Here is a 15,651-nt window from a genome sequence, read left to right as displayed (position 1 = left end):
ATAGATATACAATATATAGGTTGTGGTTAATGTTGGTTATTCTGAGAAGAGACCTGTTACAAGTAGTGTGCCACAAGGATCTGTTCTGGGTCAAGTTCTTTTAATACGGTTGTAAGTGACATAAGAAGATTGATATGTTTACCAATAACACAAATGTGTGCAATGGGGCTCATATTCCTGGAAATGTCTGTAATATGAAAATGCTTTACAAAAAAATCCAGGAGTGGTATTGTGGTATTTTGGAGAACTTTTTGTCCTTTTGGGAATGGGATGGGACTTCAGACCCTCTTTATGATGTGCAACCTTCTTTAGATATGGCTAGCATTACAGTTCTGCCAGGTCTCTTTATTTTCACCACCATTACAACAAAACACCAATAAATAACAGATGATTCTGTTCCATCCACCTCAGGAACCTGTGTAACATTTAGCAGTAGACTTTCATCAACCTTTTAGGGATTGGGACCCATGTAACCTTTTGTGTTACACCAATATAAGCAATATATAAGTATTTCTATTTCTTCAACCCTTTAAGGAGTTGGGACCTGTGTAATGTTTAGCATTACACAAATATTAACAGAAAGAGAAAATTCATCCAAGGCCGGGACCCGTGTAATGGTGTTTACAGATTTCACACTATATCCTAAAGTCCAATGTCCCTAATAATAGCAGTGATACACAGACAGTCAATATCAGGTTTTGCCCAGGTTCTTGGGACACAGGCTTATCTTATGTGGTCAGGTGTGGTCATATATGCACTTTATATGTGCACTCCATGTAGGACAGTCAGTGGGGATTGCAATATTCATTCATTTCATTACTACAAACTTTATTCCCCGGGCTGTTAAAAGCCAATAAGGGACGCTTATCTAACATAGTAATATACAGGACTATATACTGTTCCGTTTGAGTTCTTTTGGAACAATAGGGGTTTACCCAATTCCTTTCCACCCTTCTCCCTCTTCCGAATAATACACATAGGACCTTTAGCGTCTCCGGTTGCCTAGGAGAGTAGGACCAGAATGCGCATGCGCCAAGGTCCTTGACCGACGCAGAGTCCCGGAGAGACGCTATTAGGGAGCGCATGGTGAGTTTATGAGATGTATCTTTATTTATTTATGTATTTATGCACTTTGAATCATGCGATATGCCACAGCTACACGATGCACATTTGGGTTATGTGACTGTAGTATAGTTTGTTATGCAATAGATTGTGACTGGACTTCCGTTGCGGCCCGTATGTGGGCAGGCCTGACATATGTATGAGGGTATATATGGACTTCGATCTGTGTATTGTTTTTAATCATCCTGGAGGTTTGATAAAGAGAGCATAAGACTCTCGAAACGCGTTACCTATGGATATTTATGTACCATTAAACTAAAGATTTCATATATGGTCTGCGCGAGGACAGTATCTCTTTTTTGTTCTTTTGGATTTTACTATGGCTGGACAGCTGTCTCACATGCAACACAGAGCACAGAGACATAGGAGGGTTGGTAGGTAAGATATATCTTGGAGCTGCTGTCTCCACCTCCTAGGTTTTCGTACGGTGTGTTTTAATTACGGCTGTTCCTCCAGAATATCTTGCATCTTGGCCCCACATTGGGAACCAACTATTATGGATGCACCTCAAGAGTGCTATCATATTGACTGTCTGTTCCAAATTAAAAGTTATAACATTTAGGCTATGTTCACACTACGTACGAATCCGTACGCATTTCGTACGGCGCCGTACATGTGCGGCTGAAACAACGGGCGTGCGAATATTCAATGTGCGGGCGGATGCGTACGCAATGTGTATGCAATGCGTACGCATTGCGAACGTACGCCCGTAGTCTACTTACGCTTCCCGAGCCCCCTACGAAGCGATCTGACAGCAGTCTTTTACTTGGAAATCATCGCCTAGCCCCGGACACCCCACAGCGTAAGTTACAGCCTTCCGGACGGAAACAATGGTCTGGTTCATTTCTTACGGCGCCGTATACGATCCCGGCGTACATTCGTACGAAGTGTGAACTGTGCGGCCGGGATCGTATACTTTGCATTGTACGCTAACTACGTAAGTTTCCGGCCGCATATTCACGGAGCGCACTACGGCCGGAAGCTTACGTAGTGTGAACATAGCCTTATAGTGCGCGCTGAGAATCAAACACCCCGACACATGTATGGTTAAGTCGGATCTCCTTTATTCACATGGCCGCCAGTTTACATATCCTGGGGGAGTGTGTTCTTCTACCAAGGCTTATGTCAGTACTTCATTGGCTTAGGTACGAGAACAGCTTTTTTCGTAGCACTAGTGTTTACTTACGTAAGCATTAAGCAATGTAAACATCTCTACTTATTTAGAAGGTCAGCACCATATTGTAATGGCTTCACTATATATACAAAATAGGACATCCTTAACACATAAAGGTTTGATCTTTATTCAATATCCAAAAGACATACAAGCAGGAACATGGAGACACCTCATCCCACAGCCTCTAGCCAATGGCAGTTTCTCGCTTCCAAGCGCTTCCTCCAGGCATCCTGAACTGAAAGACCAAGCTACAGAACACTAACTGAGATCACTCAGTAACTTGCAGCTCAACTGAAGACGGCAGCAGTTACAGTACTTTCTAACAGTTACCTGATAAAATACCTAAATACGTTAAGCATTGTATTCTGTTTGACACACTTCTACAGCAGGTGGTTACTGACTAATGTCTGTATATTGGGCAGTGCATGCGCTGAACACAACCATCATTAGTGCTTTGATGTCTATAGATAATAGCTAATGAAAGACAAGTAAAATTAGGGAGTAGCATGTACTTCCAGAAAGGTTGGGATCTTTATGGAAATTTCCCCAGACACCCAGTGTATCTATGTGCTCTACAATAATAATGATTGAAAACAAAGAACAATGACATTTTATGTGCTTACTTTGGCACCAAACATTTTTTTTTTTTTTGCTTGTTTTGAGGGAACAAGCTGTGATGGTGTCTTGTATTGCACTGGACTGTATTATTATCACTTTCTTTGTATTGCACTATGTTCTCCTAAGTAAACTGTTCTATTTTACTAAAGCATTGGACTCTGGACTATTCCTTCTGCATCCACACACCTACAGTATATACTTGGGTTAAATCTTTTGGGGTGTTGGTGAGGTGTCAACTGTCTGGGGTGGGTCCTACACTACGGCAGGCTACCATGACAAGTGCCCAAGTGACCCTTGACCCACTAAGCTACCCCACCACCATATTAGCTGACCCAGCAGGGAGGCTACCAAAATAAAAACTCTCAGCGCCTTACCACATATACGTCCAGCATGCTGAAGACCTTTATGAAAACTTTTCTGGATGCATGTTGTAAACGGTTGGATTCCTATAAGAGTCAGACTATCATGGTGGCTAATAACAGAGAACAATAGAGAGCGAGTGCTGTATACAGTATGTTGCCTAGGTCAGAATTTTTTAGAAAACTTTTTCAGACATCCAGTGTAGTTATGTGTCTGTGGTCAACCACTTCAAGCACATGGATGGCCAGGCTCGGACTGGTCCATAGGGGAGCAGGGGAATCGCCCGGTGGGCCCTACCCTTTAGTGGGCCCCTGAACAAAACGTGGGCCTCCCTGTTTAACAGCTCCGGGATGACATATACTGTAATAATGACACATTATGAGCAGTGAGCTAGCATCGCTTGTCACATACATAGCTCTGTGCAAAGTCGCTATAGTAACGGGAAAGATTTGGTGCCCGTTATAAATGGTGAATGCAGGGTGGGCCCCTACAGTCAAATTCCCTGGTGGGCCTAAGGTAACCCCATCCGACACTGTGGATGGCTATAATGGAAAGACTGTGAAAATGCTTTAGAACAGAGAACAATGGTAAATGAGTTCTGTATATGTCCGGCAAAGTCACAACTTACGAATACGTTCTAAGACAATGGTTGGACTGACAAGCCAAGCTTGCCCCATCTGTACATTCAGCGAAGCCAGGACCTTTGTGAAATTTTTCAAAGACTCCAAAGGCACCTTTGTGTACGATTTTAGGCCAAACAGCTCAAAAATTCGGATACCTATAAAAGAAAAACTATGATAATTGCTGATAACAGAGTAGAATGGTGAGAGAGTATTGTGATGTCAGCACCTCACCCTCTATATAAGGCGGTTCGGTAACTGAGGTGGCAAGTCGGTTGTGTGAGAGGGAGAAAGCAGGATCGCAGCAGGCAGTTAGAGCATTGCAGAGAGAGACTATCAGATAAATATATGGACGGAGACGAAAGGAGGGCTGATTGTGGGTGACTGTTTTTTGTAGCTGTCAACCAAGTAACTGGGTGCCTTTAGGAATTCATTGGGACCAGTGAAGACACAGTCCAAAACTGAGTTATACCAATTTACTGACATCAGTGAATTGAGTGTGCACCTTACGTAATCAGTGGTCGCACTCCAGTCCTACTGTGTTATACAAGTTTGTTTTCATTAGTGTACTGAGCGTGCACCTTACATAATCAGTAGTCGCACTTCACTCCTACTGTGTTCTAAAAATTCATTTTCATTACTAATGAAAACAAACTTGTATAACACAGTAGGAGTGGAGTGCATCCACTGATTATGTAAGGTGCACGCTCAGTACACTAATGAAAACAAACTTGTATAACACAGTAGGAGTGGAGTGCATCCACTGATTATGTAAGGTGCACGCTCAGTACACTAATGAAAACAAACTTGTATAACACAGTAGGAGTGGAGTGCATCCACTGATTATGTAAGGTGCACGCTCAGTACACTAATGAAAACAAACTTGTATAACACAGCAGGAGTGGAGAGCGACCGTTGACTATGTAAGGCGCACACTCACATCACTAATGAAAATGAATGAATACAACTAGAGAATACAAAGTGAGTTGGTGCTGTTTTTGCACTCTAGCAAGTCGCTGTGTGTAGATTATACCAAGTCACTGGGTGCTGTGAAGTCAATGTTCATTATATCAAGGCAGTGGTTGCATTATTAATCAGTGGGTGCAGTGAAGGAAGTTAACCCAGTGTTCCTGCTCATTGAAGTTCCTGCTTAGACCTGGGTAGTCGGTTCCTGCAAACCTTTACCTTTACTGTACTGTCTTGAAAAACACACGTGAGAGATCCACATGTGGAAAAGTACAATATTTCACGAGAAACCAATTTAAGAATTGTTTGGATGAGTTATACAGACACAGAGCTATAACGTTACAGGATTCCTGCCCGATGCAGGATAGCCTGACAGTGGTGGGTTTGGCAGCATGGTTACGCCATAGGGAGGATAGGGTGTGTTAAATCATCAAGTCAGGACAAGGTGATGGAGGAAGACAATGAGGTGTGTGAATAATGGCCCCAAACTAGCATAGGAGGCCAGACTGTTGTGACCTCCATTCTTTGCTGCTGCCACTGCACCTCTGGAAGATTATTCGTCCTGTGAGCAGTGAGGCACAAATACCGCCCTTGTCCATACTTAGAACTCCAAATCCTCATGCTGAGTTGCACTCGATTAGAGACACAGGACGCAAGGAGTTGCCAACCTTCTTTTCCAGGTAGCTATGCAGAGCAAGAATTGCCTTAATGGCCAATAAATGGCAACTTGCCACTCTCCATCTTGTTTGGGCAAAAGCCAACAGCTCCCTAAGTGGCTTGGACTGTACTCTCTGCAATACAGGGCAATCAACTTAGGAAGTAGTCCATTTAGCATGTCTGTCATAGGGTGGGTGCTGACGTAGTGCTGTCTTAGTATGATGGCTTCACACTTAGACTGTTGTCTCAGCAGTGGCTGTTTTTTTACCACTGTTTTTGTGTGTTTGTGTGTTTTTCCACTGGTCCCCACAAAGGACGCAGAGGTAGATGTGAGGAACTTACTGCTTCCTACCCAGGTTGTTAATCATGACTTGCAGAGATGGGGCTGCGCAATGGAACTGAAGCTGTTGTTGTTCACGGCAAGAAGTGACATTGGGGTCCAGGTTCTTCAATACAATACAGTGGGGGTGTTCCATGTGCTGCCGCATAGATATTTAAGATGGATTTAAACCCAAAGCGAACCACTTCATGGTCACAGATGCTACAGATAGCATTGTGTTTTTTTATGCCAACAACAGGGAAAAACTGCCACACTACTGATCGCAGTGGCCAGTTCTTTGTTGCAGGCTAGACGATCCCCCCCATGGGAAGTCATATGTTCTGCATAGGTCATGTGATCCCATGGTAACAGGTCATCAACAAGTAGTAAACACCATGCTGAGCAGAGAGTTCATACAGTTTTCCTCCTCCCAGGGGAATCACATGAAAAGGTCATGTGACTATTGATTCTCCGCTATATGAAGTCACATGCTCAGCATTGGCAATCCTCCCTGTGCTAGTGATCCACACCCCTGGGGAATGACATGCTCAGTAATGCAAAGGTCATGTGACTAATAATCCTCCCCCATGTGAGGTCACATGCCAATGACTACCAATCCTTTCTCTGCTAGTGATCCTCCTCCCTGGGGAGTCACATGCTCTACACTACATAGGTCATGTGATCCCAAGACACATATATAAGGCCATTGTCAAGCAATAAAACATCATGCTGATCTAAGAGCTGACAACTTTCCTCTTCCCTGGGGAATCACATGACCGAAATATTGATCGTGTGATCATCTTTGGCCACTCAGTAATCATAACTGGTTAAAATCTTGGCAAAGGGGCAGCCATTGCTTAGCAACTGGGAGAATGAGCCTTCTTACTCCTCCTTCGCTCACTCCAGTGCCACCAACACATCATCCATCATAGCCTAAAAGTTTTTTCGAGCATGCATAGGATGGGAATGGTGGCACTGACCATGGTGTCTTCAGCCCTGTATTCAAAGTACCCCAACACAGCATGCATGGACTGCATTGTTGCCCACTGGTTGGTGGTGAAACGCTATTGGCTAATGTTAAATCTCCCCTGTGGGTTCTGCAACTAAAATTACTCCGTGCCACATATGTAACATGGAGCTCTTTAGAATATGCTTCAAAACACTCTTTGAAAACCCCGTAGCAATAAGCAGTTAACAGCAAACCAATGCTGTGACTGTAGTTAGAGCAGAGAGTCAGTTCCTAGGATGAGACTCAGTGCACCCAGCCCATAGAATTTACTGACAGTGAAATATGGATGCATCAAGCATCCCTAGTATACTGTCTGTAACGTACATATCCCATATTTAACACAACAAAGTTCATCTAGAAATAGTAAGAGATGAGTGTTGACAAAGTATGCCAGCCTGGAACATCAAAGCACAGAAAAAATGTGAAATTAAGAAAGAATACAGTAGTCTTTTACATTTATTTCACTATATCTCATGGTTTTAGAGAAATTCTGAGATTCTTATATGCTGTACAACCAATTCAGAGGTGCAACTGTATATATAGAGGAACATGTCTTATTTCTGACTCCTTGTACTGTTCATGTCAGACTTTATTAGGATATTATAACATTTCGGTAAAAACATACAGCCCAATATTCCTCCCCCTGAGGCCAATATGGCGAATATCTCTACAGTGACCATGTGTTTCCCTGTACTGCTCAGATAGGCCGGGATGGCACAGATCCAGACACTGCAGAACACCAGCATGCTGAAGGTGATGTACTTGGCTTCATTGTAGATATCAGGTAATGTCCTCACCAGGAAAGCTAGAACAAAGCTCACCGCTGCCAGAAACCCCATATAACCCAACATGAGGTAAAAGGCCAAGACTGACCCTTCATTACACTGAATGATGATCTTCCCAGGATAATCCAGGTTATTCTCCTGATATGGAGGAGACAGTGACAACCAGATAACTGCATTCAGGATCTGAATAGATGAACAGACCAACACTACAGTATAAGGAAGCTTAACCCCCACACACTTTCTCCAGGGACTGTCAGGTCTGGTGGCCTTGAATGCTATGCAGACTATGATGGTCTTGGCCAGGACAGAAGACACGGCTACTGTGAAGAAGACCCCAAAGAAGACTTGTCTCAGCATGCAGGTTATATCCACTGGGCGACCGATGAAGAGAAACACAGAGAGTAAGCTGAACATGAGAGAGTTCAGGAGAATGAAGCTGAGGTTCCGGTTATTGGCTCTGACAATGGGAATGTTCCGGAATAAAGTGAATATTCCAATTATAAATAAAGTTATAAGAGAGAGTAATATGGAGATGATGGAAAAGACTAAAGCAACAACATCAGTCTCATAGGACAAAAACTCAGAATCCCTCGGAACACATTGGTTTTTAGCCTCATTGGGCCATTCATGGTTAGGACATCTCTCACAGTTATTACTGTCTGGGAAAGTGTAAAAGATAGTTAGACAATGACATAAATATATATATATATTATTTTTAATTAACCTGCTGATATGTTCCTATAGCACACGAGGCGCTAAGGAAAAAGGTGATAGGTAGTTAGATAGATTAGGCATAAGAGAGCAAAGGGTGCACAGAACAAAAACGTGCTGTACAGATATCCAAGTACTATACTGTCACCCTTGCGAGAGTGTATATGACATAGGTGTTTTCCTGAGGCACAAATATATATCTTGTGCATGTGTGTGGAATAAAACTCAAAAAAAAAAGTGCTATACAGATATACAAGTACTATAGTTGGAAAATTGCATAGCCCCTGTAATGGTGAATATTGAAGTCTAAAAAAAAAAAAAACTTTGAGATATCGAAAAGATGATGATGTTACTGACATGTAGAGCCCTAAATTCAACCAAATACACTACCACCATAGCATGTAGATGCTTTAAACTATGAAATCCGAAGAAATCTGAAATTCGGTCGAATCAAACTTTTCAAAAAAATCCGGAAGTCGGGTCGAACGAACTTTTGAAATGTTCGCTCATCTCCAATAGAGACATATCCACAGTTTAGATTGATTTAACCTGCTGACAGTTTTCCTTTAAAAAACATATTAAAGGGAGTATCCCACAAAAAGTTTATTTCAGCAATGTGTACAAAAATAAATATTTCATTCATAACAATTGATAAAATAATGTCTTATATGGATGTCAGTGGTAGCCCCTCTGGCACAGTTGCCAGAAGTAGTTCTTTTGAGAATCTCTAAGTATGTTTTGAAGCCATATCTTTATCTGTTCTTCTGCCCAAGAAGCTTGCATCTCTGCAACCTTTACCAAGCAGTCCAGCAGTCCATCTGCCTATACCTTCATACTATGTGGATAACCCAAGACATGGAGAGAGTTCCTCAACAAATGCATTATTCATTTTCAATTTTGGATCCCAACTTTTCTACAGATGACTAATGATGAACGGACCCATGGACCCAAGAAAAACTTTGCCAGACTTTTACCGAACTTTCCCACAGACGCAAACCTTATTAATGTCAATGAGGACCCAAACTTTAGGCCACACAAATGGCTGTCAGTTGGGAATAGAAAGGGGTAGAAGGCTGCAATTGGAACAAAAATGTGGGTTATCAGGACTAGCTAACTGAACTTGAATTAAAAAAATTAAACCCAAATGTTTATTGAATTTTGAAGCAGTTCCTTTGTGTAAAACTGCAACCAGTGATTAATACCAAGATTAAACTGTTGGACCCTCTGCAGTGTGGAGAGTGGCTAAGAGGTTGACGTTTGAGTATACAGAGTATGTGATGGGGCGATGAGGAGGTTCTTGACCCCGCATGGATTGAAGTCCATGAGAGTCTGGTGGAATAGTTATTAGACACACAGCCCCAGCCACCCAGTGGATCAGTTACCAGTAGGTTGGTAAAGGCCACTTTGCCCAGGGCACACCAAAGCCGGTTCAGACAATCTCATTGGCATGGCATCTCCACTGGCAAAGTGCTTACTTCAAGAAATGGTTGGTCTTGTAGCCCACCACAAAGGGGTAGAGGTCTGTAAAACAATAGGGATAAGTAACAACTGGGGTAGGCATAGGTAACAACATGGGTAAAGATAGATAACAACTGGGGTAAAGATAGGTTACAACAGGGGTATGGAAAGTTAATATATAATTAAGACACACTCCTTTTCACAGCTTATGTTCAACCACTTTTTCAAAATAGGCACATCTTGCCAAAACCCTTCCTCTCCATTCCTTTTTGGAGGTATCTTATTTTCAAACATATGCTGTTCATCTTTAATATTAATTGTACCTGCTAAATGGGCATTAGTGGTGCCGATCAGAAACAACTTGTTTGATGAGCGGAATGGTGACAACAATCATTTTCAAACATATATGAAGATGCGAACGTTTATCTAGTGATGCAAGCAACTTTGCAAGTTTCCTCCCACCAATTTAAAAGAGCCAATGAACGTGTGGGGTAGGAAGGGCACATCAGGTAAGGTAGTAGCCATGTTCACTACTGGCATTACTGTGATTGGCTGTACGATTAGCATCATTATATATATATATTTTATTTACTTATTTATTTTTTCCATTAATCTTTCTGTCTGGCTCTGCGTGAAAGGGTTAGTGTAGGGAGGGTGACGCACCTCATAATTGCTCCACTATTACATATTTTACTCTTGATAATCTGTATGCATGTGCATAATTCTAGACCAAAACGTACGCTTATAATGTTTGTATGTTATTTGTTCGTGAATGTTTGGTAAACACGAACCGATCACACTATTTATTTTTTATTTTTTTTAATGTTCGTGTTCGGGATCTGAACTGAACATTGGGACGTTCGCTCATTACTAAAGGGCATCACTGATGTGGGAAGATACAACTCTTTGTGAAAGAACTCCAACAGCTGTCAATAGGGATGAGCGAACTTTTGAAAAGTTCGGTTCGGTTCGATCCCTCCGAACTTTCCTGAAGTTCGGGTTCTGACGAACCGAAAACGAACCTTGCAATAACGGCTGAATAATTGCAGCTACAATAGTGGGAGTGTGATAGGGTATAGTTTCGTGTAGTTGCAGTTGCTATTACAATGAAAAAAGTGGAAAAAATCAAAGTGCAAAAATAGTGGAAAAAAAAATTAGCCGGCAAATCGGCAATAATGCCGAGCCGACTCCCCTAATGGTTAATATATTTAATTAATAGAACATATTTTCGTTGTAATAAAGTCAATTTCGTTGTTCAACAATTTAATTAGAACGATTCCATCATTGTGCAATTAAATATACTGTTAAAATAAATATATATATAAATAAATGTATATTTATATATATTTATTTTTTTACAGTATATTTAATTGCACAAGTATGGATTCGTTTAAATTAAATGATTGAACAACTAAATTAATTTTATTACAATGAAAATGTGTTTTATTAATTAAATATTAATTATTACAGGAAGCTCTATTAAGCCGTTAATTCATATTTCCGGTAAAAAGAGCATTCTGTCATAATACTTTACTTTAATTAAAACATCAAATGTTTCATCTAATTATGTTATCACAATAGCATTATTAGAAGAAACATTTTGAATCATATGTGCGCTCAGCTGATTGGCTGATCGGCTGAGCGCACATATAATTAGCGGGTCCGCAGCACAGTGACTTCATTGTGCTGCGGACCAACGAAGAGGACACATGGGGACATCAGAGGGTGAGTATACAGCTCTCCCCTCCCCTCCCCCCACACTGCACCCATCCCAGCAAGGAAGGGGGGTCACTTAACCCCTTCCTTGCTGGAATGGATGCAGTCTGACATCAGTCTGGCCCCAAGGGGTTAAGGGGAATGCCATTTTATATCGGCTAACACTAGGCCCCGACTTAGTAATGGATTCCGTCTATTAGACAGCTTCCACTACTAAGTCTATAAAGTAAAGAAATAAAGACACGACACAAGTGAAATTTTTTTTTATTTCAAATAAAAACACCCCCACACCCCTCATTGACCATTTTATAAAAAAAAAAATCCAAACAACCGCTGGTCATCGATGTAGTCCATCGAATCCGACGTAATCCACTGGATACCGATATCTGAAAAACAAAAAGGGAGAAACACACAAAAAACACACAAACAGGAACACAACACCCATCATTGTGAGCGGTGTTGTGCACCTTACAGTATGCAGCATCTTTACAGATCGCTGCTTACAGTCTGGCCCCCAAGGGGTTAAGGGAGGATGCATTGCATCCCCTTAACCCCTTGGGGGCCAGACTGATGTCAGACTGCACCCATCCCAGCAAGGAAGGGGTTAAGTGACCCCCCTTCCTTGCTGGGATGGGTGCAGTGCTGGGGAGGGGGTGGGAAGAGCTTTATACTCACCCCCATGTGTCCTCTTCGCTGGTCCGCAGCACAATGAAGTCACTGTGCTGCGGACCCGCTAATTATATGTGCGCTCAGCCGATCAGCCAATCAGCTGAGCGCACATATGATTCAAAATGTTTCTTCTAATAATGCTATTGTGATAACATAATTAGAAGAAACATTTGATGTTTTAATTAAAGTAAAGTATTAATTATGACAGAAAGCTCTTTTTACCGGGAATATGAATTAACGGCTTTAATAGAGCTTCCTGTAATAATTAATATTTAATTAATAAAACACATTTTCGTTCTTCAATAATTTAATTTAAACGAATCCATACTTGTGCAATTAAATATACTGTAAAAAAATAAATATATATATAAATATACATTTATTTATATATATATTTATTTTAACAGTATATTTAATTGCACAATGATGGAATCGTTTTAATTAAATTATTGAACAACGAAAGTGACTTTATTACAACGAAAATGTGTTTTATTAATTAAATATATTAACCATTAGAGACATCGGCATTACTGCAGAGGATCGGTAACCCCGTAATGCTGATTCCTCTAATACTGTTTCCCTGCTTTCCCAGATGCTTTCCAGAGGTGTTTGCATCACTTTTTAAAGATGTCTTTGATTTTATTTGTTATTGTTATTTTAACCAGTTCGTTACGAACTTTCTCATAGTTCAGTTCGGTGACTAACCGAACTTTTTGCAAAGTTTGTAACAAATCTGGTTCGTTACGGTTCGGTTCGCTCATCCCCAGTTATTTTAACCAGATTCGTTACGAACTTTCTCAAAGTTCGGTTCGGACTCCCACTATTGTAGCTGCAATTATTCAGCCATTATAGCTAAGTTCGTTTTAGGTTCGGTTCGGACGAAGCCGAACTTCACGAAAGTTCGTCGGATCGAACCGAACCGAACTTTTCAAAAGTTCCCTCATCCCTAATTCCCATCCTTATAATACTTTTATTTTTTGGTCTATGTGGCTGTGAGAGGTGTGATTTTTTTGCGCCATGATCCGTACTTTCTATGAGTAGCTTGCTTGGGTAAATCACACTTTTTGAGAATTTTTTATCACCATTTTTCTGGATTTCATGCAACCAAAAATGTGCAGTTGCACTATAGAATATTTTTTGCACTTACGCCATTTACCATGTGCAATCAGGTTATCAGTGATAATTAGTGATGAGCATGTACTAAAATACTCGGGTGCTCGTTACTCAAGACAAATATTTCCCAATACTCAGCTCGTTTCGAGTAACGAACTCCATTGAAGTCAATAGGAAATTTGAGCATTTTTTCAGGGCACCCAAGCTCGGCACAGGGAAGGTTGTGTAAAAACCTGTCAACCTCAGAAAATGATGGAAACACAACGGAAATGGACAGGAAACAGCAGGGGCAGCATGCATAGATGCCTCTGAGGTTGCCTAATCGCACCATTATGCCAAATTCTGGGCAACAGCATGGCAGTGAGAACACAGGGAACCATTAAAACAGAGGTAGCATATGAACCACCCCATAATTTAGCCTGACACAGCAAGGCAGTGAAAACACAATGAACCCTTAAAACAGAGGTATTATTTGAACCACCCAAAAATTTAGCCCTGACACAGCATGTCAGTAAGAACACAGGGAACCATTAAAACACAGGTAGCATATGAACCCCCACAAAATTTAGCCTCACACAACATGGCAGTGAGAACACAGGGAACCATTAAAAAAGAGGTAGCATATGAACCACCCAAAAACTTATCCTGACACCAAGGAACACCACAGAAATGGACAGGAAACAGCAGGGACGGCATGCGTGGATGCCTCTGAGGATGCCTAATCGCACTATCACGCCAAATTTAAGGCAACAGCCTGGTGGTTAACCTCAAGACAATAGTGCTGACCCAGACCAAGATGGGCAAGGCACATGCGACCACGGTCAAAGGCCTGAAGGTCACTTTGAAGGTCAAAGGCCTTGGAGAGTGTTCCCCTGTCAGTGCCTGACAGGCTCACTGCTCCCCTCTTAATAACTTGTCTTTTTAACTTACTAGACTGACCTGGGCTGGGGCATGATACCCCCTGACTACTTTAGCAGTTGGGGTAATTTTCCCTGTATAATGTGACTCACCACTTCTCCCCACCGCTGATTTGATTTTGAGTTTGGGTTTGAATTTGAGTTTAAATTTGAGTTTAAATTTGAGTTTAAATTTGAGTTTAAATTTGAGTGGCTCAGTGGTTAGCACTGTAACCACTGCTGCAGTTTCAAAAGCGGTGTACCCTGAGGCCCCGTAAGTTATGAGAAGAATCTAGGCAGTAAATGTCTGCGGTGTGCTTTGAAAATTGAAATTGAACATTAAAAAATTATGCCACTCAGTGAACAAGGTAGATAAGGCAGGCGTTCAACCTCACAAAAATTAGGCCTTACACAGCATAGCAGTGAGGACACAGAGAACCATTAAAAGTGAGGTAGCAAGTGAGCCTCCCAAATATTATGCCAGACACAGCATGGCGGAACAAGAATTGGCTGTTGGCTGAGAATTAAAGAAGGAAGAGGAGGAGGAGAGTATATACGAAGAATCCTAATGTTGAGTTTCTTTGCCCGGGTGGGCAGTTGAATTCAGGGGAAATCCAGGCTTTGTTCATTTCTATAAACGTCAGCCTGTCAGCACTGTCAGTTGACAGGCGGGTGTGCTTATCAGTGATGATGCCACCAGCTGCAATGAAGACCCGCTCTGACAACATGCTAGCGGCAGGGCAGCCCAGCACCTCCAAGGCGTAAAACACCAATTTGGGCCACGTATCCAACTTTGCAACCCAGTAGTTGAATGTAGCAAAGTGATCTGAAAGGACGCTGGTATGGTCAGCAAGGTACTCCCTCACCATCTTTCTGAAGGCCTCCCCCTACTATGTCTAGACTGGGGACGGGTGACATAGTCTTGCTGGGGTGCCATGAAACTGTCAAAGGCCTTGGAGAATTTTCTCCTGCCCCTTGACAAGCTGCCTTCTCCACCCCTCCTCTACCCTGCTTTTTGGCCCACAGAACTACGTCCTCTGGCGCTAGTGGTGTCAGATGGGAAGTACATTTTTAGCTTCTGCACCAGAGCCTGTTGATATTGATTCACTCTCATACTGCGTTCCTCGGCAGGAATGAGAATGGAAAAGTTCTGGTTGTACAGAGGGTCTAGGAGGGTGAACACCCAGTAATCGATGTTGTCGAAAAAAAATTTAACCCGAGGGTCACGGGAAAGACAGACTAACATAGAGTCAGCCATGTGCACCAGGGTCCCAACATGCAAGAATTCCCTCTCCTCAATAGGCTAACTCTCAATTTCCTCCTCCTCCACCAATTTCTCCTCTTCAGGCCATACACGCTCAACAGCTAAGGATTGAGCATGGGTACCCTCTTCAGTCTCGGCAGCAGTCTGCTCCTCTTCCTCCTCCTCTACTTCGTGCTAAGAAACAGACGTAAGGG

General features: G+C 42.0%; 1 protein-coding gene across 5 annotated transcripts in view; it reads left to right on the top strand.

Annotated features, from left to right (window-relative positions):
* LOC138797254 (vomeronasal type-2 receptor 26-like) overlaps window positions 1-15,651 on the top strand; it is a 209,974-nt gene that overhangs the window by 63,255 nt on the left and 131,068 nt on the right. The window contains exon 5 of one of the 5 annotated variants that reach the window (XR_011363907.1): window positions 9,118-9,448. The exons of 3 other annotated variants lie outside the window; for them this stretch is intronic. Coding sequence is in view for 1 of the 2 variants with exons in the window: in XM_069977151.1 (XP_069833252.1) it covers window positions 9,261-9,268 (8 nt within the window). In the remaining variant the exon portion in view is untranslated. Of the gene's footprint in view, window positions 1-9,117; window positions 9,449-15,651 lie in introns of those variants that run through there. One more of the 5 variants, XM_069977151.1, reaches the window with a different exon arrangement.

This window comes from Dendropsophus ebraccatus, chromosome 7, assembly GCF_027789765.1.
Source record: "Dendropsophus ebraccatus isolate aDenEbr1 chromosome 7, aDenEbr1.pat, whole genome shotgun sequence".
Taxonomy (NCBI): domain Eukaryota; kingdom Metazoa; phylum Chordata; class Amphibia; order Anura; family Hylidae; genus Dendropsophus; species Dendropsophus ebraccatus.
The sequence above is the reverse complement of the archived record's forward strand: the minus strand, read 5'-3'. Positions and strand labels throughout refer to the sequence as shown.